The following is a 25000-nucleotide window of genomic DNA, read 5'->3' as shown; positions in this document are numbered from 1 at the left end:
CACACTCACAACACCCGACACACACTCACAACACCCCACACACACTCGCAACTCTCCAAACACACTCACAACACCCCAAACACACTCGCAACACCCCACACACACTCGCAACTCTCCAAACACACTCACAACACCTAAAACACACTCGCAACACCCCAAACACACAGACAAACACACTTGCAACACCAAAAACAGCCTTGCAACACTCCAAACACACTAACAACACCAAAAACACCCTGAACACAATTGCAACACCCAAAATACCTTCGCAACACCCCAAACACACAAACACACTTGCAACACTCCAAACATACTAGAAACACCAAAAAAACTACTTCGCAACACCCCAAGAACCTTCGCAACACCCCAAACACAAAAAACACTTGCAACACCAGAAACAACCTCGCAACACCCCAAACACATTCGCAACACCACAAACACCCTTGCAACACCTCAAACACACTCGCAACACCTCAAACAGCCTCGCAACACCCTAAACACACTTGCAACACAAAAACACACTCACAACACCCCCAAACATACTAAAAAAACACATTCGCAACACCACAAACACACTCGCAACACCCAAAACACTCTAGAAACACCCTGGCAACACTCAAAAACACCATCGCAACACCCCAGAACACTCCAAACACCCCCAAGACGACACACGCACCCCTGCCACACTGCCGTCACCCCAGAACAAACCCAGGTCAGCCACGATAATAATAGGTCAAAATGATGATGATGATGATTATAATGGATGTGGTGAGGAACGATAGATAATAATGGTGATGATAATGAAAGTAATGGTGATGATGATGAAAGCAGTGCCCATTAACAAGATATAATGATAAAAAATAGTGACGGCAATGATGACGACAATGAAAATGATGATGATTGAAGCAAAAGTAATGATGAATATGATAATAATGAGAATAATAATACAAAAATGACAAATAACAAGAAATAATGATAGTAATGGTGAAAACAATGACACTGATGAAGATAGTGCTGAGCAACAAGCAATGACCAAAACAGCACTACAAGGTTGGCTACTTACAGGCTGAGCAGGAGGGTGGTGAGCTCTGCGTCAGATATATTAAGCTCTTCCTTAGACTTGGTCCACACCTCATGGTTCTGCTCACCCAGGTCCACAATGAACCGTGACCTGGGCCGCCCCCTGCGCTGGCTGTTGAAGGGGTCAGGGATGTTCCTCAGGTCATAGGAGGAGGCGGAGCGGTCATCTGTCAGCCTGCCATTGTAACCCCGGCCTCTCCCACGCCCGTCCACCCTGTTCTTGCTCCCTCTAGGCCGCCCCCGCCCCCTCCGCGGCACGCACTCGAAGGGCACGGGCACCCCCTGATCGGGCTCCCCTGGGTAGTCGCTGCCCTCGTAACTCTCCCCCACTGACTCCTCCTCGTCTGCCATCTCTGAGTCCTCGAGGCCCTCCAGCTCCGGCTCGTTCTTTACCGTGCTGTCAGAGGTCTCGCTGAGGACGCTGCCCTTCTCAGGGGAGGCGTCGCAGGAGTCCCCCAGGCCGCGCCCCAGCTCCTCCTCGGCCTCAGGGTCAAAGTCGTACACAGACTCATTCTTGTGTGTGTTGTCACTCAGGTGTCCGTTCACCGCCCCGGGGTGTGCCATGCCCAGGGGTGTGTGGTGGCCCTGGTGCCCTGGTGACCCCCCCCGTGGCCTGCCTGGTGGCCCCCGTGGTGGTCCCCGTGGTGGTCCCCCTGGTGGTCGGCCTGGTGGGGCTGGTGGGGCTGGCCGCACACTTTTAGCTCCATGACAGGGTTGGCGGGGGCGGGATCAATATGGCGCCTTTTTTCCTGGTGGTCAGGCTCGGCGGGGTCGGGGACGGGCCGCGCCGCGGGGTCTGGGCAGCACACCTCCATTAAGGGCCCAGAAAAACACTAAAAGATGCCATTGATCGGCCGTCCGGCGTCTGTCAGCTGAGTGTTTGTTTACAAAATGGCTTTGTCTTGGGCGGCGCGGCGGACCAATGGGCGTGCGGCGGGGCGGCGGCCGGCCAATCAGCGGGCGGCGCGGGGGGGGCGGCCGGACACAGTTGCTTCATGACTCGCGACTCACAACAACTTTTTGCACATTTTTCCCCAGTGTTCCGCGGCGCCGGGCTCATTCACGCCACGCTTGCCCCGCCGGCCCCGCTTTTTGTGGCGGCGACGAGAGGGGTCCCCGCCCCCTGGCTAGCGGGGGGCGGCTGTGGCGGATTATTGGGGTGATGGCAATGGCAGGCACGCAGGCAGGCAGGCAGGCAGGCAGCAAGGACAGGCGCCACGGCACCTCATGGCTCCCTCTCTCGCCTCACGCCGCAAAAAATGTCAAAAAAATAACCCATCATGTACCGCCACGACTCGCCACGACCCGCCGCGCCGCCCCACGCCCCGCTCACACCACGCCACATCACATTACCCTCACATCACACATTGCCTTCACATAACATGAGATGATCGGCGCTCCCAGAAAGACAAAGGCCCACCTGGGATTTACCTGACCAGCCGCCTCGTCTAACAAAGGAAGCAAACAATTTAAACATCCCTGACCTTCCCTAACCTCACACACTGACAATAAACATCGCATAACATCATTTCCAACCAAATCCCAGCCATTACACACATTATCTGCCGTCTAACAAAGGGAACAAACACACGCACACACTCACACTGGTTAATTAACAGGTAAACAAGGGAGACAACCACAAAGAGTTTACTTGGATATGAAAAATACAGGTGTTATTTATTGTTAACACGAGTCAATTCACTTTTTGTTCTGCTTTTGGGGTTATTAATCAATTTACCCCGGCCAGGTGCGCTTGGAGGTCACCTGGCGAGGGAATTCACTGGGATTTTCACCTTTATCTGCAAAACTGGTTAGATGATTTGTGATTTATAGGAGCCAGACAATGCTATTCCACATTTATTAATATTTTTTTTTCTCTCTCTCTGTCTCTTTCTTTTGTCGTGTTTTTGATGTTATCTGTTTTTTTTTTTCATGTTGCTAAGAGAGAGAGAGAGAGAGAGAGATATTTAATTTTTCTTTTCTTTATTCTTCAAAACTACAAAAATCTGGAATTGAAAACAAACACACACAAAATAAATAAATAGATAAATAAAAACCTTTCTCTCTTTTTTTCTTCTTTATTTCTGTTCTTACTTTACTTTTTATTCCTTTTTATCGTTTCTTTTCATGTTTTTCTTCTTCCATTCATTCTTTTTCTCTTTTTTTTTTTTTTTTATATTTGCAATTCCAGAAAGTTACGAGAATGGTGGAAAGAACTTTTTTTTTTTTTTTTTTTATTTCTTTTGTCATTTTTATTCTATTTGTTTTCTTGCTATGTATTTCCTTGCTTCTATTTGCATATTTGTTATTTGTATTATTTATTTTACTCTCTCTCTCTCTCTCTCTCTCTCTCTCTCTCTCTCTCTCTCTCTCTCTCTCTCTCTCTCTCTCTCTCTCTCTCTCTGACTTCCTTTCTTTAATATTTTCCTCTTTTTATTTTCATTTTCTTTTTTTTTCTCTCTCTTTTCTTCCTCTTCCGCCTTTCTATTTTCTTCTTTTTATTCTCTTTTATTTTATTTTTTTTCTCTCTCTCTCTCTCTCTCTTCTTCCTCTTCCATTTTTTCTTGACGTGAAAATTTTGGTTCTTTTTTCAACTTTTCCTTTTTCTTTTCAAATATTCCTAATTATTATTTATTTTTTTTGGTTTATTAAATTTTGAATAAGAAAAATTGCAGTTATTTATTTATTTATTCATTATTCAAACAAATTTCATCATTCATTTTACTTCAGTGTTAAGAAAGCGATGTAATTTTTTTTATATATAAATTTAAGATCACTCACTTAAAATAAATAAATAAATAAAATAAAATAAGATAAAAATAAATAATTAAATAAAATAGTTATATATATATTTTTTTAAACTTATGATCAAACTTTCTTTAATTTCACTCCATTCGAAAATAAAATAAATAAATAAAATAATGCAATAATCTTTAAATATTTTAGCGAATAAGAAAAAGAGTAAGAAAAGAAGACAAAAAGAAAGGAGGAAGAAATGATAAATAAAGAGAGGAAAAAAGAAGAAGAAAAAAAGAGAAAGAGAAATAATAATAATAGTTTTTATTTGACGTAACCTTTAAAGAGGATATAAAATAGAGACACACTTAATATTAATAGTACAATAAATGCAGCAGCCACGTTCATAAATACAGTAATTGTCTTAAAATATAACGAAGAAGAAGAAAAAGAAGAAAAAGAAGGAAAAATAATAAGAAAAAAAAATAAGAAAATGAATAAAAGAAACAATAATATTTAAGTTTATTTAAGAAAGTTGATATAAGGTTAAAAAAAAAAAAATAAAATACACACATACTTTAATAAATAATAAATAAATAAATAACTTTAAGAAAAAATATATATAAAGAAAAATATTGAAACAGAACCAAAAAATAATAAATAAATAATAACTCCGCTTTTGTCTCTTGAATGAATGAATGAGTCAGGAAGTAAACGCAAGTTATATTTAGAAACGCAATCTTTTTTTTATTTTCTTTTTACTTTTCTTTTACCTTTTTTTTAATCCTCCATTTTTTTGTATGTATTTTTTGTGTCTGAAGTGAATATATAGAGAGAGAGCGGGTATATTTATTTATTGTTGTGCATGGCTGACACATTGGAGCGCGGGCCGAGGCGAGGCAACAGCGCGCCATAAACAGCGGGGTTGCTCAAACTTCAAAGAAAACGAGCTTACTATTATTTATTCATTATTATTATTACTACTATTTCAAATCCACGTTCACAATTACTTTATTTATTATTATTATTTATTATTTATTCATTATTATTATTATTACTATTTCAAATTCACGTTCACAATTACATTTATTATTATTATTATTTATTATTACTATTACTACTATTTCAAGTGCACGTTCACAGTTACATTTATTATTATTATTATTTATTATTACTATTACTATTATTTCAAATCCACGTTCACAATTACTTTTTTTATTATTATTATTTATTATTACTATTACTACTATTTCAAATCCACGTTCACGATTACTTTTATTATTATTATTATTTATTATTACTATTACTATTATTTCAAATGCACGTTCACAATTACATTTATTATTATTATTATTTATTATTACTATTACTACTATTTCAAATCCACGTTCACAATTACATTTACTATTATTATTATTTATTATTACTATTACTATTATTTCAAATGCACGTTCACAGTTACATTTATTATTATTATTATTTATTATTACTATTACTACTATTTCAAATGCACGTTCACAATTACATTTACTATTATTATTATTTATTATTACTATTACTATTATTTCAAATGCACGTTCACAATTACTTTTATCATTATTATTATTTATTACTATTACTACTATTTCAAATCCACGTTCACAATTACATTTACTATTATTATTATTTATTATTACTATTACTACTATTTCAAATGCACGTTCACAATTACTTTTTTTATTATTATTATTTATTATTATTACTATTACTACTATTTCAAATCCACGTTCACAGTTACATTTATTATTATTATTTATTATTATTACTATTACTACTATTTCAAATGCACGTTCACAATTACATTTACTATTATTATTATTTATTATTACTATTACTACTATTTCAAATCCACGTTCACGATTACTTTTTTTATTATTATTATTATTTATTATTACTATTACTACTATTTCAAATGCTCGTTCACAATTACATTTATTATTATTATTATTTATTATTACTATTACTACTATTTCAAATCCACGTTCACAATTACATTTATTATTATTATTATTTATTATTACTATTACTATTATTTCAAATCCACGTTCACAATTACATTTATTATTATTATTATTTATTATTACTATTACTACTATTTCAAATGCACGTTCACAATTATATATATTTATTTTTTTGCGTTTTTTTTGTTATTATTTATTATTGTCATTGATTTATTCATTTTATTTATTTTTTGCTGGATTTTGAAAAGTTTTTGTAATTAATTTGTTTTTCTACTACTACTACTACTACTACTACTACTACTACTACTACTACTACTACTACTACTACTATGCATATCTTTTCTCAGTATAAGTAAAAATATCAGTTTTTATAAAGGAATTAAAGAAAATGTCATGTTTTAATGAGTCACTATAACATTCTGTGTGTCGAGATTAATACCACCACAGCATTTAATATTCCACACTATAAAATAATACCACCACAGCATTTAATATTCCACACCTTGAATTAATACCACCACAGCATTTAATATTCCACACTATAAATTAATACCACCACAGCATTTAATATTCTAAAAAAATTAATACCACCACAGCATTTAATATTCCACACTTTAAATTAATACCACCACAGCATTTAATATTCTACAAAAATTAATACCACCACAGCATTTAATATTCTACAAAAATTAATACCACCACAGCATTTAATATTCCACACTTTGAATTAATACCACCACAGCATTTAATATTCCACACTATAAATTAATACCACCACAGCATTTAATATTCTACAAAAATTAATACCACCACAGCATTTAATATTCTACACTTTGAATTAATACCATCACAGCATTTAATATTCCACACTTAAGATTAATACCACCACAGCATTTATTATTCTACAAAAATTAATACCACCACAGCATTTAATATTCCACACTTAAGATTAATACCACCACAGCATTTAATATTCCACACTTTGAATTAACACCACCACAGCATTTATTATTCTACAAAAATTAATACCACCACAGCATTTAATATTCCACACTTTGAATTAACACCACCACAGCATTTATTATTCTACAAAAATTAATACCACCACAGCATTTAATATTCTACAAAAATTAATACCACCACAGCATTTAATATTCTACACTATAAATTAATAACACCACAGCATTTAATATTCTACACTATAAATTAATACCACCACAGCATTTAATATTCCACACCTTGAATTAATACCACCACAGCATTTAATATTCCACACTATAAATTAATACCACCACAGCATTTAATATTCCACACTTAAAATTAATACCACCACAGCATTTAATATGCTACACTATAAATTAATACCACCACAGCATTTAATATTCCACACTTAAGATTAATACCACCACAGCATTTAATATTCCACACTTTGAATTAATACCACCACAGCATTTAATATTCCACACTTAAAATTAATACCACCACAGCATTTAATATTCCACACTTAAGATTAATACCACTACAGCATTTAATATTCTACAAAAATGAATACCACCACAGCATTTTATATTCTACACTTAAAATTAATACCACCACAGCATTTAATATTCCACACTTAAGATTAATACCACCACAGCATTTAATATTCTACACTTAAGATTAATACCACCACAGCATTTAATATTCTACAAAAATTAATACCACCACAGCATTTAATATTCCACACTTAAGATTAATACCACCACAGCATTTAATATTCTACACTTAAGATTAATACCACCACAGCATTTAATATTCTACAAAAATTAATACCACCACAGCATTTAATATTCCGCACCTTAAATTAACACCACCACAGCATTTAATATTCCACAAAAATTAATACCACCACAGCATTTGATATTCCACACTTTGAATTAACACCACCACAGCATTTAATTAGTAAAAAATAATTAGAAAAAAATATATATAGAAATTAGAAAGAGTTTGTGAAATATATTGAATTTAAAGAATATAATGAACAAATATACTCTCTCTATATACAAGCTTATTTTTTATCAATTTTCTTATATTTTCCCGCCATTTTTTCCTTCCTCTCTATCATATTTAAAATTCTATAGCGTTTAATTCCTTTTAGTCTTCCATTAAATATGAATTAAATATCTCTCACACAGCATTCAAATATCCCGCAGCTTCCTTTGACCAATCAGCGTGCGAGTTTTGCCGTCCCTTATGACACTCCAGCCAATCAGAAGGCGCCATTTAATCATGACACCAGCCTCTCTTATTACGTCAGATTAACTTAACTAAAAAAAAAATGTCTTAAAATACACAAAATACGCAAAAAGGAGCGTATAAATAGACAAACTAGTATCAGCATCAATAAATTCGATCCTTTCTTTACGTTTTTAGTACTTGAAAATGGATAAATGGGAGAGAATAGAGGAGAAAACAGAGATATGAAAAAATAGGATGCGATTTGATAGGGTGTGATTATAATGGCACCCTTTGACTCATTAATGGCTTCCTGTCTCATGTCACGGGGTTTCCTTTTACTTAGCGACGTCATTTCTTTACCATTGTGTTGCGTCACCATTAAAGGCATTTTTTGTCATTGCGTAAGATAGATAAAGAGAGAAGGAGAGGCGGAGGGAGAGGGAGGGAGAAAAAGGCCATTATAAATCTTGATCTCGAGGCTAATTCTTGGTATAATTGTGCACTAAATTACTAACTTCGCAGAAAATGTCAGAGAATTATGTCGCGAAGAGGAGAGATTATTAAAGTCAAGGAAATGGTGAAATGACGAAGAAAATACTATAAATAAAGAGAATAAGAGCAATAACAGCTTAGTCAAGGAAATATATATAAGAATATTCGTAATAGTTAAATAGGAACGCAAATTGTTAAAGAAAATATAACTGACACGGAGAGTTAATAGATAAATTAGAGAAAAAATAAGAAAATACTCCCAAAACAACAGTATGCTTAAAACAAGTAGTTAGATAATATATATAATTAAAAGCATATTTGAAATGAAACAATACATGAAACTATAAAGAAAAAGTAGTTATTGACCACCAGACACACAAAAATAGAGAGAAACACTAGAAAATATATAGAAAAAATAAGAAAATCACAAAAATAGACATCCCGAAAAGGACAAATAAAGACAAAACGCAACAAAAACTATTAAAAAACACAAAAGACGAATTATCAAACTAAAAACAGCAAGAAAACTAACAAAAAACACAATAATAGAAAAAAATAGGAAAAAAGATTATTGGAACTCACTTGCTTACCAACACAGCTGAGAGAGAGAGAGAGAAGAAGGAGGAAGGTCGACTATCTTCATATTTAACCCATTTTTACGCCTCCCCACGGCCCCCTTGCCCCATTTCTGCCCCCGTCCCCTTCCTACACCCCAGAGGTACGTGTACGTGGTAAGAAACACCCCCTGCACGTGGTAAATTAGGGGAAAAAGGGGAGATATGTTGACACGTATCTTTTTGTTTTCAATCTGAGCGACACGTCGATTTAAGACAATTTTTATTTATTTATTTTTTAATGTGGTGGTGGTGGTGGTGGTGGTAGTGGTGGTGGTAGTAGTAGTGGTAGTGGTGGTGGTGGTAATAGGAAAGATTTATAGTAGTAGTAGTAGTAGTAGTGGTATTATTATTATTACGAGTGGTGGTGGTGGTGGTGGTGATGGTGGTAGTAGTGGTAGGAGTAATAGTAGTTGTAGTGGTTGTGATAATAGTAGTAGTAGTGGTAAGAATAATAGTAGTAGTAGTAGTAGTAGTAGCAGCTAACCTAACCTATCCTAACCTAACCTATCCTAACCTATCCTAACCTAACCTATCCTTGAAGCTGGGGATAAGTGTGTTGTTAGTCTTCATGAATGAGAGAGAGAGAGAGAGAGAGAGTGAGCTAGTGTCTGTGTGTCTATGTGTGTGTCTATCCGTCTATCTCTCCCCTAACCTATCCTAACCTATCCTAACCTATCCTTGAAGCTGGGGATAAGTGTGTTGTTAGTCTTCATGAATGAGAGAGAGAGAGAGAGAGAGTGAGCTAGTGTCAGTGTGTCTATGTGTGTGTCTATCCGTCTATCTCTCCCCTAACCTAACCTAACCTAACCTAACCTATCCTAACCTATCCTTGAAGCTGGGGATAAGTGTGTTGTTAGTCTTCATGAATGAGAGAGAGAGAGAGAGTGAGCTAGTGTCAGTGTGTCTATGTGTGTGTCTATCCGTCTATCTCTCCCCTACCCTATCCTAACCTCTGCATTCCTAACCCACAGATGGAGGAGCAAGTGATCTTAATAGTGAAGGCGGCCAACCAGACTTCACCTGACCAGCGCGTGGAGTGTGAGGGGAGCTGGACAGTGGGCAACCTCAAGACACACCTCAGCCACACACATCCTGTCCATCCTGTGAGTCTCTTGGAGGAGGAGGAGGAGGAGGAGGAGGAGGAGGATATGAGGAAGAAGAAGAAGAAGCAGGAGCAGAAGGAGGAGGAGGACAAGGAGGAGAGGAAGAAGGAGGAGGAGGAGTAGGAGAACAAGAAGGAGGAGAGGAGGAGGAGAACAAGGAGGAGGAGGAGGAGAACAAGGAGGAAGAGGAGGAGGTTGAGATTGGTGTTATCAGAAGAGGAGGAAAAGGATGCAAGAGAGAGAGAGAGAGAGAGAGAGAGAGATATTATCAATTTTCTACACTTGAAATTATGAAGATTGCTGATAAGAGAGAGAGAGAGAGAGAGAGAGAGAGAGAGATGGCTAACTAGTTGACAAGTGTGTGTGTGCGTGTGTGTGGGGGGGGTGAACCCTCAGCTGTGGGAACACTTGTATGTAGGAAGGAGGAGGAGGAGGAGGAGGAGGTATTTGAAATGCTAGGTTATGAGGGTAAAGCTATTTCTCTCTCTCTCTCTCTCTCTCTCTCTCTCTCTCTCTCTCTCTCTTGATAAGGTATATATATTTTTTCACCTGATAATGTGACCGCCAGGTATCCTCTCTTATCTCTCTCTCTCTCTCTCTCTCTCTCTCTCTCTCTCTCTCTCTCTCTCTCTCTCTCTCTCTCTCTCTCTCTCTCTCTCTCTCTCTCTCTCACCCACACCTGTTGCTATCACATATATTCACACAGCCACCTGGTAACACACACACACACACACACGCATACACACAGGCAGTCAGTCTTCACGCGCACACAGTCTTGGACACGCACATAACTTCTTTGGCCATGTATGTGTGTGTGCGTGTGCATTTGCGTGTGTGTGTGTGTTTTATAAGGGAAATATTTGGTAATGGTGGTGGTGGTGGTGGTGGTGGTGGTGGTGGTGGTGGTGGTGGTTTATAGGCCTATATTGTTGTGATTGAGCCTATGACTTCCACTTTTATGGTTCTAGTGACAGATTAACAACATTTCAACCTTGCAAAAACTCTCTCTCTCTCTCTCTCTCTCTCTCTCTCTCTCTCTCTCTCTCTCTCTCTCTCTCTCTCTCTCTCTCTCTCTCTCTCTCTCTGATAATAAACAACAATTACTTTTAAACCTCTCCCTCTCACTCTCTCTTTCTTCCTCTCACTCCTCACTCACTCCTTCACTCCTTCCTCTTCTTCTCTCTCACTCACTTTTAAACCTCTCTCTCATTCCCTCTCTCTCCCTCTCACTCCCTCTCCCTCTCTCTCTCACAGAAAACGGAGGAGCAGCGTCTTATCTACTCCGGCCAGCTGTTGTCGGATCACCACCAGCTGTACAACATTCTGAGGCGTCCCTCGGAAGACAACACGTACACCATCCACTTGGTCTGCTCCCCGCCCCCCCAACCACCCCCACGCACCTCACGACCCGTCCACCAGGCATCCCCGCCCCCCACCAGGACAGCAGCCACCTCAGAGGGCCAAGAAGGGGCTGCTGTGGCCATGAACGGTGGGCAGCAGGATACAACAGGTGTGTGTGTGTGTGTGTGTGTGTGTGTGTGTGTGTGTGTGTGTGTGTGTGTTAGGTAGTAGTAGTAGTAGTAGTAGTAGATTAATAGTAGTTGTAGTAGTAGTAGTAGTAGTAATAGTAGTTGTGGTAGTTTTTATTATTATTATTATTATTATTGTTAGTAGTAGTAGTAGTAGTAGTAGTAACATCAATTCTACCACCTGTAACCCACCCCTCCCCCCACAGATGGTATACGCCGCCGCCATCCCACCACGTCAAACCCCCAGACTCTGGATGCCCCGGGGCCGCCTCCCCCTGCCCCAAGCCCGCCCCTGGCCCCTCATGCCATCTTGCAGCCCAGTGCCGACCCTATGCACCAAGTGGCCGCTATGCAACAAATATACGCACACTATATGGCTTATGTGCAGTAGTGTGTGTGTGTGTGTGTGTGTGTGTGTGTGTGTGTGTGTGAGAAAGTTTGGTGTAAATGATGGAAAATAATGAAAAAGAATGATGTTTTGGGTAAGTCTTAATATCTTTCAATGTAAACAGTCTTGCAGTTTTGTCACACCTGCCCACACCTGCCCACACCTGTCTTACACCTCCCCAACCTCCCCTTAAACCTCCCCACAGCTTCCTACACCTTCCTTCAGATAGCCATAGTCACTCCCGCCGGTGTCCACCACACACCTCGCACCACACTCCACCCACACACTCTCTACAACCTGCAGGGGGACTGCCAACAAAGTGAGCTGGTTTTATCTTAATCATTTTTGTTGCCAACTTTCACATCTGACATCAAAAGGAGTAGTGTGGTTGTGCCCTGGCAAGGAGTACTGAGGGGGGGGTGTGAGTCCCCACCATGTACTGCAAACCCTAAGGACAGTGTGAGCCAGCCAGAAGCCACCCCTCCTTGAGGCTCTGTGGACCTGGCTGATGGGTGCACCCGATGGGGACGTCACCCTGGAGATGCCGGGAGACACCACTCACCCCTGGGTCAGTGGGTTGTCCCTGGAGCAAAGTCAGTGCCTCTGAAGACACCGTCACCTGCCGGGACACAGAACTCCACAGGCCAGGCAGACTCTGTACCACTGAAGCTGTGAAGGTGTTCCTGTCAGGCAGGCACACACTCACACACACACACGCATGCACACCTGGTAGCTGAGTGGTTAGAGCGCTGGCTTCACAATCCAGAGGACCGGGGTTCGATTCCCCGGCCGGGTGGAGATATTTGGGTGTGTCTCCTTTGATGTGTAGCCCCTGTTCACTGTTCACTGTTCACTGTTCAGTGTTCACTTAGCAGTGAGTAGGTAGGGGATGTAAATGGAGGAGTTGTGACCTTGTTGTCCCGGTGTGTGGTGTGTGCCTGGTCTCAGGCCTAGCCCAAGATCGGAAATAATGAGCTCTGAGCTCGCTCCATAGGGTGACGTCTGGCTGTCTCGTCACAGACTGCAGCAGATCAATCAATCAAACACACACCGCGTAGTGTAGTGGTTAGCACGCTCGACTCACACTCGAGATGGTCCGGGTTCGAATCCTGGAGGCGGTGAGGCAAATGGGCAAGCCTCTTAATGTGTGGGGTGTGTTCATCTAGCAGTAAATAGGTACGGGGTGTAACTGGAGGGGTTGTGGCCTCGCTGTCCCGGTGTGTGGAGTGTGTTGTGGTCTCAGTCCTACCCAAAGATCGGTCTATGAGCTCTGAGCTCGCTCCGTAATGGGAAGACTGGCTGGGTGACCACCAGGCGACCGAGGAGGTGAATCACACACATAAGGAAGTTGGAGAGACTACAAAAAATGGCTACAAGAATGGTTCCAGAATTTGAAGGGATGACATATGAGGAGAGACTAAAGGCTATGGATCTACAAACCCTGGAACAGAGAAGGGAGAGAGAGAGAGAGAGAGAGAGAGAGAGAGAGCGGATCTGATACAAGTTTATAAATTGATCAACGGAATGGACCAAGTGGATAATGAGAAACTGATCCTGAGAGAAGAATATGACACTAGAAGCACAAGATTGCATAGTAAGAAGCTGAGGAAGGGAAGATGTCTGAGAGATGTTAAAAAATAGTTTCCCGCAAAGATGTGTTGAGACGTGGAACAGTTTGAGTGAGGAAGTGGCGTCACCAACGATTGTGCAGAGCTTGACAGAAACATTGGACAAGTGTAGATATGGAGATGGGGCCACACCACCGTAAAGCCCAGGCCCTGGAAAACTACAACTACCTAAATACATGACACACTGCTCTGCTGGCATACCTTCAAGGGGGGTGGGGGTGGAATGGCTCCCTCTCCTACTCTCTGGCAGGGGCGTGTGACTGTTTTGGGTGTTTTATGTTTGTTTTGGGGTGTGTTGGGGTAATTTTTGTTGTGGTGTGAGTGTCTAGGGGTGGACCTGCCCCATTACCGGCAGGACCCATGTTGAGGCAACCCACCGCCTTCCACATGGCCAGGCAAGATCCATACATCTCACCCACACCTTAAGACTCAGAGTTTTTTCATTTTCTCTCTCTCCCTTTCTCTCTCTTTAATGTTGAGGCCTATAGCAGCTGTAGGCCTACTTGAAGAGTATAGGCATCGGTGTGCAGTGTTCAGCTTGCACCCATTAGTGGCGCAGGCAATGTTCTGTGTAGTGGAGGGCATATTAGGGCCCATAGCACCAGCCAGGCGCATCTTTGGGGTCACCACCTGCAGCCTGGCTAGCCTGGTGACATGTAGCTAACTTTAAACCACTCCACAACACGGCAAAGCTTCAAGGCGGTATTTTAAGGGTGTTTTAGGGTATTATAATGGTGTTTTAATGGTGTTTTAATGGTGTTTTAGGTATCTTGGTGACATGTAGCTAACTTTAAACCACTCCACAACACGGCAAAGCTTCAAGGCGGTATTTTAAGGCTGTTTTAATGGTGTTTTAGGTATCTTGGTGACATGTAGGTAACTTTAAACCACTCCACAAATGTCACCACTTCAAGGCAGCACGTGGTGGGATTCCAACCTATGCGTGGACATCTGCGTGATCCCACCACCACCACCACCACCACCACCTTATCCACACCTTTCCCACACCTCTCCACACCTCTCCACACCTGTCCAAACTTCCCTACACCTCCCCACACCTGCCTGCACCTCCCCACACCTGCCCACATCTCCCCATAGGTTCCTCCACTAAAATATCCCCCCCCACAGCTTCTAATATCGCCCCGTCCCCCACAGCAGTGCCTAAAATAAAATTCATCCATCCATCCCCCCCACAGCATGCAGATGGGGGGTGGTGTGGGGGGTCTACCCTGGCCACAGCAAATGATTCAGATTCCACCCCCGCCGAACCCCGCCACTGCCACCACCGCTGCTGCCACTGCACCCCCAGAGCCCCCCGAGCAGCCCCAGCCTGACCCCACCCAGCCTGCCGACCCGCCCCCCCAGGCCCCGCCACAGCAGCCCATCAGAATGAATGCACAAGGTAAGATGTCAGTCTATCCTATCCTAACCTATCCTAACCTATCCTAACCTAACCTAACGTGACTTATAAGGACAGATGAATTTATTAAAGTTTTGTGTGTGTGTGTGTGTGTGGTTATAGTAGTTGTGGGTGTTTTGAGTGTGTTTGGGTGTATTTGGGTGTTTTTTTTGGGTGTGTTGGGTAATTTTAGGTGTTTTGAGTGTGTTTGGGTGTGTTTAGGTGTGTTTTGATTGTGTTTTAGGTGTGTTTGGGTGTGTTGGGATAATTTAGGTGTTTTGAGTGTGTTTGGGTGTGTTTAGGTGTGTTTAGATTGTGTTTTAGGTGTGTTTGGGTGTTTTGAGTGTGTTTGGGTGTGTTTAGGTGTGTTTTGATTGTGTTTTAGGTGTGTTTGGGTGTGTTTTAGAGTTAATTTGGTTTATTTTGCAGTGGTTTGAGTGTTTTGGGTGTGTTGGGGTAATGCTTTGGGCGTTTTGAGTGTGTTTTGTGTTGTTTTGGTGTTTTTAGAGTCAAATGGTGTTGCTTTTTTGTGTTTTGGGTGTTTTAAGTATGTTTTGGGTGTGTTGGGGATGATTTGGGGTGTTTTGGGTAATTTGGGGGTGATTTGGGGTGTTTTGAGTGTGTTTTGGGTGTGTTGGAGTGATTTGGGGTGTTTTGAGTGTGTTTTGGGTGTGTTGGGGTATTTTGAGTGTGTTTTGGGTGTGTTAGGGGTGATTTGGGGTGTTTTTGGTGTGTTGGGGGTGATTTGGGGTGTTTTGAGTGTGTTTTGGGTGTGTTGGAGGTGATGATTTGGGGTGTTTTGAGTGTGTTAAATGTTTTCTTAAGTTGCTTTGGTGTGTGTTTGGTGTGTTTCAGGTAGTTTTTATTTATTTTTTCACTATTTTGATGTGTCGGAGTGTGTTTGGGTGCGTTTTGGTGTGTTGAGCTTTACCTAACCTAACCTTACCTGACCTCACCTCACCTAACCATTGTGTCCGCAGGTGGCGAGGTGGAGGATGACGAGGAGGAGGAAGGGGCTGCCCGTGATTGGTTGGACTGGATCTACGTGTTGTCTCGAATGGTCGTTCTTCTCTCCATTGTTTACTTCTACTCCACGCTGTCCAGATTCATGATTGTTATCTTCATCACCATGCTGCTTTACTTGTGAGTAGTGTGTGTGTGTGTGTGTGTGTGTGTGTGTGTGTACGGTGGTGTGGCCCCGTCTCCATATCTACACTTATCCAATGTTTCTTTCAAGCTCTGCACACTCGTTGGTGACGCCACTTCCTCACTCAAACTGTTCCACGTCTCAACACATCTTTGCGGGAAACTCTATTTTTTAACATCTCTCAGACATCTTCCCTTCCTCAGCTTCTTACTATGCAATCTTGTGCTTCTAGTGTCATATTCTTCTCTCAGGATCAGTTTCTCATTATCCACTTGGTCCATTCTGTTGATCAATTTATAAACCTGTGTGTGTGTGTGTATTTACCTAGTTGTGTTTACCTAGTTGTATGTTACAGGGTTGGATTGGGGCTCCTAGTGACCTGTCTCCATATCTCCATTTGTGTAACTTGTCCTTCAATTTGTGGACACTTTGTGGTGTTACAATGTCTTCACTTAATCCATTCCAGCTGTCTACTGTCCTGTGTGGAAAACTGAACTTCTTGATATTCCTGACACTGACTTTTCATCATTTTCTTGGAGTGTCCTCTTGTGTGTGTGTCCCTGCTCCCTGCTCCGCCAGTGTTACCAGGTCTTGTCTGTCTATCTTCTCCATACGGTTTACTGACTAACAAGGTCTCCTCTTTCCCATCTATCCTTCAAAGTTGGCAGCTCCATCTCCTTCAGTCTTCCTTCATAGGCAAGGTCTTTTATTTCAAGGCCCATCTTTGTAGCAGCCCTTTGTAACCTTTCTAGTTTCTTGATGTCTTTGTGCCTGTATGGCGACCACACCACACCACTGGTGCATATTCTAGTGTGGGTCTTATCATAGTGGTTAAGATCTTTTGGAGTGTTGCATCTGTCTGGAGTGAGGGTGTCTTGTATAATCACTCCCACCTCTTTCTCCTTCGTCTTTTCATTACAATCTCTTGTCCCATTTTATATTCCCATGTAGGTCTTCTCATTTCCATTACATTGCATTTCTTAGTATTAAATTCTAATTTCCACTTGTGGCTCATCTCCAGATCTTATCAATATCTTTGTGTGATTCCAAACAACCATTTTGTTTGTTTATAACTGTGAAAAGCTTGGCATTATCTGCAAACAAATTGATGTAGCTGTTCAAACCCTCTTGTATATCGTTGACATATATTTGGAACATTACTGGTGGCAGCAGTGAACCCTGTGGTCCACCACTGGTTACACCTCCATCTTGATGGTGTATCTCCTATCACTGTCCTCATCTCCCTATCTGATAAGTAATCTGTCATCCAATTGAAGAGATTTCCCTTAATTCTGCCCATGTGTTCTATTTCCCACAGGAGTGTTCTGTGTGGTGCTCTGTCAGAAGACTTTTTAATGTGTAGATACACTGCATCCACCCTTCCATCTCTTCCTTGTACTTCATCTGTCACTCTTGTATAAAAGCTTAGTAAGCTTGTTACACGTGACATGCCTTTTCTAAAACCAAATTGTGAGTTAGTAAGGATTTCATTTCTCTGCAGATATTCCAACCCTTTTTCTTTGATAATAATTTCACAGATCTTACCCACCACACTAGTTAGTGACACTGGTCTATAATTTAGGGCTCAGTCATTTTCCTCCTTTGTATAACGGGACTCAACTGGCTCTCTTCCCCTCCCTTAAACACTTCTTAATTACATCACAAATTGATTCTACCAGTTGGTCACTACATTCCCTTAGTGTCCATCCTGACACTCCATCTGGTCCCATTGCCTTCCTCACATCCACCTTTTCTAGCATTTCTCTAATTTTCTGTTTTCTCACCAGTGTCTCTTAATCCTTCCTGTGCCGCTGGGTGGATTGGCTTTATACACTCTCCCTCTTCATTAAACACTGATTTAAAGCTCTCATTCATAAGTTCACTCATTTCTTCCCATGTTTCATATATCGTATTCCCCTTAATCAACTTAGTAATGGTCTCTCCGTTTGTCGTTTTGCCATTTATATACTTATAAAAAAGCTTGGGTTCTTCCTCACATCTCTTCACTACATCCTTTTCAAAGTTTCTCTCCTCCTCCCTTCTTATCCTGATGTATTCATTCCGTGCCTCTTTGTACTGCTTTCTATTTATTCCATTACGTTGCCTTCTTAATTTTATCCATGCTGCATCCTTGCACTGTTTAGCTTTGGCACATGTAGCATTATACCAGGTGTGTGTTTGCTCTCTTTTACTCTTTATTCAGGAACATATCTCTCTACCCCCTCATTATACTTGTCTAGAAATATATCATACTTCCCTTGAATTGTCTTCCTGTGCATCATTTCTTTCCAACCAATACTACCAAAATAACTTTGTAGATTTAGCGTGGTTCCGTCTCTTGTGTTTGTGTGTGTGGAGGTGCAGGGCAGGGGATGGTCTCAGTGTGAAGGGACAGGGATGGTGGTGGGGCCCTGCTGTGTGTATGTATGTATGTATTTATAATCTTTTCCCTCCTTCTTTCACCTGTCACTCTCCCTCACTCTCTCACTCTCCCTCACTCTCCCTTTCTCTCTCCCAGGTACCAAGCTGGCTGGTTCCGACCCACAAGGCGAGTGGATGGCCTGCCCCCCCACCCCAACCCTGCAAACAACAACAACAATAACAACAACAACAACAACAATGAGGCCGCCCACATGCAGGAGGAGGAGGAGGAGGAGGAGGAAGACGAGGAAGAAGAGGAGGAGGAGGAGGAGGAGGTTGAGATAGGGAGGAGAGAGGGAGTAATGGGGAGTGATGGCATGGCAATGGTTATCCGCCCGTCTCTTCTCTCTCTCTCTTGGACTTTCATCACTTCCTTCTTCACTTCCCTCATTCCTGAGCAGCCACAGGGGTGTAAGAGAGAGAGAGAGAGAGAGAGAGAGAGAGAGAGAGAGAGAGAGAGAGAGAGAGAGAGAATGTGTGTGTATGTAAGTAAGAGAATTATGTGCGTTTGTGTGTGTTTAGAGCTTTGAGTGTTACTATGAGAGAGAGAGAGAGAGAGAGAGAGAGAGAGAGAGAGAGATTGAACAGAAGATTAAGTAAATATGGAAGTGAAAAGCAATAATGAAAATGTGTGTGTGTGTGTGTGTGTGTGTGTGAAGGAAACTTGGAGAATTATGTTATTTTTTTACTTAGAGAGGGAGAGAGAGAGGGAGAGGGAGACGGAGACTTAATATTATATGAAATGAAATAGGTATATAAAAAAGAAATTAAGAAAATAAGGGTAGAAATATCAGTAAGAGGTTGCCATTGTGTGTGTGTGTGTGTGTGTGTGTGTGTGTGTGTGTGTGTGTGTGTGTGTGTACATATGTATGTATTTGGGTCAGTAATAGTTATACATTAAAAAAAATATGGATTTATGTAATTATAGATGTGGAAAAAAGTTATTACTATTATTACTATTACTACTACTACTACTACTACTATTGTTTGTTCGTTTGTTTGTACGTTTGACACTTCACTCACTCGTATGTCAATGAATGATATAATTTATTTGTATTTATCTGTATTTGTACATAGTTACTGTGTGTGTGTGTGTGTGTGTGTGTGTGTGTGTGTGTGTGTGTGTGTGTGTGTTATCCTCACTGTGATTAGAGAGAGAGAGAGAGAGAGAGAGAGAGAGAGAGAGAGAGATATTATGTTTGCTATGTCATGTATCAATTTTTCTTTTTTCTTTTTTCTTCTTCTTCACTACTACTACTACTACTACTACTACTACTACTACTACTACTACTACTACTACTACTACTACTGCATTTGAATATTTAGGAAAGATAAAAAGTATATAATGGTTTGTGGAGATGAAAAAAAACACTTGTGTTTATTGGTTTGGAGGCAAATGACTGTTACTATTATTATTATTATTATTATTATTATTATTTTCTTATAGTGTACCACCAAATGAATAAAAAAAATGTAAGCAAATTTCCTTTCTTTGTTATTTTAGCATGTAAGAATTATAATGAACACAAAATAATAATAATAATGATAATGATGATGATAATAATGATGTATTGTGGTGGTGAGGTCTCTGTTAGCCAGCCATGAGAGAGAGAGTCTAACATGGCACTGTGGTGGAAGAGAAGTTTCAGTGTGTGTTGATGTGCTGCCTGAAGGTGACCACCACTTCACCACCACTCTCTGAAGGCTTTGCCAGGTGAGTGGCTGTCAGTCTTTATTTTACTGCTGATGGATTGGTGGAGCAAAAGTAATAATAATTGTGTGTGTGGTGTGTGTATTGTTGGATTGGCAGGTTAGCCGCTGGTCTTCACAAGTGTTGTGTTGCTCTTTTTGTTAGTGTTTGTGTTGCTGCTGTCACCTTGTTCACCTTCTTGTTCTTGTACCTTGTCTTTTCCTTCTTCCTGTACCCTTTATCTACTACTACTGTTGGGCTTAGGAGAGAAAAAGGCAGTGTTATCCTTCCTACTTTATTACTGGGGGGGGGCATCACCCCGCGGGGAAAGGTTCCTTCAAAAATGTACCAACACACTGAAACAAAACACCGACAGCCAGACACTCCTCACCCCGGGGCGCCCCGCCACTGATTGTTGTGGCAGAGGTAGTGTTGTGGGGCCACACAGGTTTGCCCCATGCCACCGTGGCCCCGGGGCGTTGGTGTGCCCGACCTGGCTGCCCCAAGGTCAATATGAGCTACAGTCTCCGCCGGGGCGGTCACACAATGCTGGGTACACACCCAGTACAGCCCACAATACATAGTATTGTAATGTTGTGCGCTGCGGGGCACAGCGGGGACGGGGCGGGCTTGCCCTCACCGCCCCACGCTGCCACACGCACGCACACGCGCGTACATACTCACATACACATAAAATGCACTAGACACACACACACACACACACACACACACACACACACACACACACACACACACACACACACACACACGTGCACACGCACACACATTGCATAAAGAAGAGAAAGGGTTGCCAAAGTAACAAAACCCTTTATTCATTCATGATTAATTGTAATTATAAAATAATGACAAATCTCTTGTGTGGCTACCCAAGTAACGCATCCCCAACCTGAAAGGTTTGTGCCAACTCACTGCTCGGGTGTCTGGTGACTAAGTCTGCCTGCCTGCCTGCCTGCCTGCCTGCCAGGGTGGGTGGGTGGGTGGTGTTGTTGAGTCAAGTGTAGCTATCAGCGTCTAGTGAGCAATATTTCCGCCCCAGTGTTGGTTGCCCGCCGGCCGGCCTATGGCACTCCCGCCTCTCTCTGTGCTCTTGGTAACACATTAATAAGCATATATGGAAATATCTGTAAATATATTTATATATATATATTTATATATGTATATGTATAGAACTCAAGGGCGCCATCTGTCTCTGAGCTGAGTGTCTGCGGCAACAATGCTTCCTCCTCCTCCTCCTGCTGCTGCTGCTGCTGTTTCCTCATCTTCCTGCACATAAATTATAACCAGTATTTACATTAATACTATCTACCTCTTGCTCTCTCTCACACACTCACACACTCACACACACGTACAAACACTCCTTTTCTAACAATCATGAATGCTTGCAGACCATCACCACTACCATGACCACCACCATCACCACCTTGCAATGCCACCACCACCAATGCTGCCGCTGGTGCACTCAGGACTGTGGTGGGGCGCGGCGGGCCAGCAGTGCGGCGCAGAACTGCTGTGTGTCTGTCTCGTCGGGGGCGCGGGCCAGCACGGCACGCACCTCCGCCTCTGGGAACAGCTGTGAGAGGTGGTAGAAGGCTCGGAGGCGGGCGTCCTCATGGCTGGCAGGTGGGCTGGCCAGAGAGCCCCCAGAGAACGGCTGCAGCAGGTAAGGAGGGGCGGGGGCCAGCGTGGCAGCCTGCTGGTGCTGTGGGGACATGGGGCGGGAGGTGCCAGGGGCTGCTGCTGCCGCTGCTGCCGCTGCCAGCAGGTAGCCGCATATCTTCTGTGGGTCGGTCTCCTCAGGGTGCAGCGCCATGACACCGCGCACCTTGGCCTCGGGGAACAGCTGTGACAGGTGGTAGAACACGCGCAGCCGGGTGTCCTCATGCCCAGGTGGGGGAAAGGTGCTGGTGGGGGGCGGGGCAGTGCTGGGGGTCTGCGTGTGGCCCCGTGGGGACACACTGGGCGAGTGGTGCAGTGCTGCACCCTGTGGGGACATGGGCCGGGATCCTACAGGGCCCGGGGCAGGGGAGGGGCCTGGTGGGGGTCCCACAGGGGCATAGGTGGGGGGCCGAGGCAGGGAGTCTTCGTAGAGGTCAGGGAAGTAGTGAGGCTCACTGCCATACAGGTTGAGGCGTGTGTCAGAGGTGGAGTTGAGGCGCTTGATGAGTGGCGGTGCGGCAGCGGCGGCGGCGGCTGCTGGCTGGTGGGGGCCGCCCCAGATTGGGTCTGGGGCAGAGGCGAAGCGGGTGACATGTGGGTGGGAGTAGGTGGGGTAGAGGTGGGGAGGCAGGGAAGGGAGGTGCTTGGCCCCATCCTGGGAGGCGCCACGGGTCAGCGGGGTGTGCAGGCCCCCGGGGACACCTTCCCGCCCACTGTATGGGGCGGAGGAGTAGCCGGGTGAGGCATGGCCCTGCCCCTGGGGGAACACAGCCCCCTCGCCCCGTCCCACTCTGCTGGGCGAGCCCTGCTGGGCTTGGTTAGGGTTCTGAGTGGGAGAGGGGTTGGGGGCGGCGAGGGGGAAGTGCTCCGGGGCGGGCTCCCTGAAGCCGTATATCTTGTAGAGGCGGGAATCGTAGGAAGGGTTGAGGGTGAGCTGGCGGTGTAGCTTGCGGTGTGGGTTGTCCTGTGGGTCGGGGTCACTCTGCTGCTTGGACAGGGGCAGGTGGGGGCTGTAGGGGCCGGCCTGGCTGCCCTGCCCGCCCTCCCATCCCCAGGAGGAGCCATAGTGGTGGTGGGGCTGGGAGGGGTAGAGGCGGTACAGCGCCGGGTCACTCTTGTACAGCGTGGCGGAGCGCAGTGGGTCCAGCGGAGGCGGCATGAGGTGGTGGTGGGAGGAGGCGGAGGTGGCAGAGGTGGTGGGGCTGTGGTCGTGGGTGGGTGTGTCCTGGGTGAGGGCGGAGGGCAGGGTGAGGGACACGGTGGGCACGATGGAATGGGTACGCTGCAGTGGCTTCTTGCCCGCTTCACCCTCACCGCCCACACACACCGGCAGCGACACTGACCCGCGCAGACCCTCTCCTGCAAAACACACACTCATTAGGGACACAACCACAGGGTGCTCTCTCTCTCTCTCTCTGTGTGTGTGTGTGTGTGTCTGTGTTTAATCATATATGTATTCTCTCTTGACTAAATGACATCATCCTTTTTCTAACTGTATACCAGAACTAAACATTGATGCATAAAATAACTAACGTGTGTGTGTGTGTGTACCTGGTGAGGGGTCCCTGCTCTGGCCCATGCTCTGGTAGTGGCGCTGTGCCTGTTCCTGCAGCTGCTCCGTCACAGACTTGACAGGAGCAGTGCCTCTCTCTGGGTGTTTGTACTTGCACTTGTTGCCGTAGGTGCACTTCCTGCCGTAGGGACACGGGGCCTGCTTGTCCTTGTCCCGGGCGCTGCGCCTCAGGAATACCTCCAGGGTGGGGCCGCTGCGGCCGAGGGGGTCGTCCGGCGGCACAAAGCGGCCGTTGACCCAGGAGTACATGAGCAGACTCTCCTCCACCACCTTCCTGAAGCCGGACGACTCGGCCACCAGGTCACGGTAGTTGTCGTTGCTGACCACCACGCCGCCGCTCTGCACCGCCTCATTCAGGATGTACCGGTCGTCGTAAGACACGATGCGCTTCCCGGCACACACCCTGAAAAACACCACACCATGTTAGAGGATGGACCTCTCTCTCTCTCTCTCTCAGCCCCACACCATGTTAGAGGATGGACCTGTCTCTCTCTCTCTCTCTCTCAGCCCCACACCATGCTGACAAACCCACAGTCACTCCTCACAGCCCCACCCCAACATTAATAGTTCTCTCTCTCTCTCTCTCTTGGTCTGGTATGCTAAATAATCCCAAATACTTTCATGCCAATACAGAAAAGCTCAGACTTACTAAAGGAATTGTCACTAACCACACCTAACCATCCCTAACCTAACCTAACCTTACCCAAACTGCCCCTAACATTACCTAGCCATCCCCAACCTTACCTGGAGGGCGTGAAGACCAGCACTCTCTCTCTTTCCAGGTCCAACAGCAAGTCCTGGTCCGCGATGGGTGTGTCCCAGCGAGGTTGTTCCTTGCGCCAGGCGGGGACAAAGACAGTGATCTCGGAGTGTCCCCGTGCCCTGAACCAGTCCACACACACACGCAAACCCCGACATGAGAAGGTGGTCTTGTTGCCATGGCTGTGAGAGGGAGAGAGAGTGAGTGAGTGAGTGAGGAAGTGAAAGAGTGAGAGGGAGGGGAGTGAGTGAGTGAGTGAGTGAGTGACAGGTAAGGAGGTCTTGTTGCCATGGCTGTGAGAGGGACAGAGAGAGTATGAGTGAAGGAGAGGTGAAGGAGGGTGTGAATGAGAGAGAGAGAGAGAGAGAGAGAGAGAGAGAGAGAGAGAGAGAGAGAGAGAGAGAGAGGAAAATAAATAATAAACTAAAACAATAATCAAACAAGTAGAGGAGGAGGAGGAGGAGGAGAGAAGATTCATTCATCCACCAAAGCTTAAATGTTCACTAATATCAAAAGGATAAAATAAATTAAATAAAACGTTTT

The 25000-nt window shown here is 43.6% G+C and overlaps 3 protein-coding genes across 4 annotated transcripts in view; 1 reads left to right on the top strand and 2 right to left on the bottom strand.

Moving 5' to 3' along the window:
- The window catches only part of LOC123505214, a 9986-nt gene extending 8184 nt beyond the window's left edge, over nucleotides 1-1802 (bottom strand). The window contains exon 1 of the mRNA XM_045256395.1: nucleotides 1064-1802. Coding sequence (XP_045112330.1) covers nucleotides 1064-1644 — 581 coding nt within the window. The 5' untranslated portion in view covers nucleotides 1645-1802. The remainder of the gene's footprint in view (nucleotides 1-1063) is intronic.
- Nucleotides 1803-9122: 7320 nt separating this feature from the next.
- Nucleotides 9123-19906, top strand: LOC123505237 (homocysteine-responsive endoplasmic reticulum-resident ubiquitin-like domain member 2 protein). Of its 2 annotated transcripts, XM_045256440.1 has the most exons (8): nucleotides 9123-9243; nucleotides 10114-10245; nucleotides 11500-11755; nucleotides 11981-12164; nucleotides 14987-15192; nucleotides 16170-16332; nucleotides 18855-19171; nucleotides 19202-19906. In XM_045256440.1, exons 2-8 carry the CDS (start codon nucleotides 10114-10116, stop codon nucleotides 19285-19287), a joined length of 1344 nt encoding a protein of 447 aa, XP_045112375.1. In that variant the 5' UTR covers nucleotides 9123-9243; the 3' UTR covers nucleotides 19288-19906. The 2 variants fall into 2 exon arrangements, with proteins under 2 accessions (XP_045112375.1, XP_045112364.1); XM_045256429.1 differs by having other exon boundaries at nucleotides 18855-19906.
- Nucleotides 19907-20728: 822 nt separating this feature from the next.
- Nucleotides 20729-25000, bottom strand: part of LOC123505208 (probable ribonuclease ZC3H12C) — a 21587-nt gene continuing 17315 nt past the window's right edge. The window contains exons 4-6 of the mRNA XM_045256385.1: nucleotides 24442-24639; nucleotides 23676-24100; nucleotides 20729-23483 (exon numbers count right to left, since the gene is read on the bottom strand). Of these exons, the coding sequence (XP_045112320.1) occupies nucleotides 21928-23483; nucleotides 23676-24100; nucleotides 24442-24639 (2179 nt within the window). The 3' untranslated portion in view covers nucleotides 20729-21927. The remainder of the gene's footprint in view (nucleotides 23484-23675; nucleotides 24101-24441; nucleotides 24640-25000) is intronic.

Source organism: Portunus trituberculatus, chromosome 2 (genome assembly GCF_017591435.1).
Source record: "Portunus trituberculatus isolate SZX2019 chromosome 2, ASM1759143v1, whole genome shotgun sequence".
NCBI classification, from domain to species: Eukaryota; Metazoa; Arthropoda; class Malacostraca; order Decapoda; family Portunidae; genus Portunus; species Portunus trituberculatus.
Note: the sequence above shows the minus strand (reverse complement) of the source record. Positions and strands in the feature narration are given on the sequence as shown.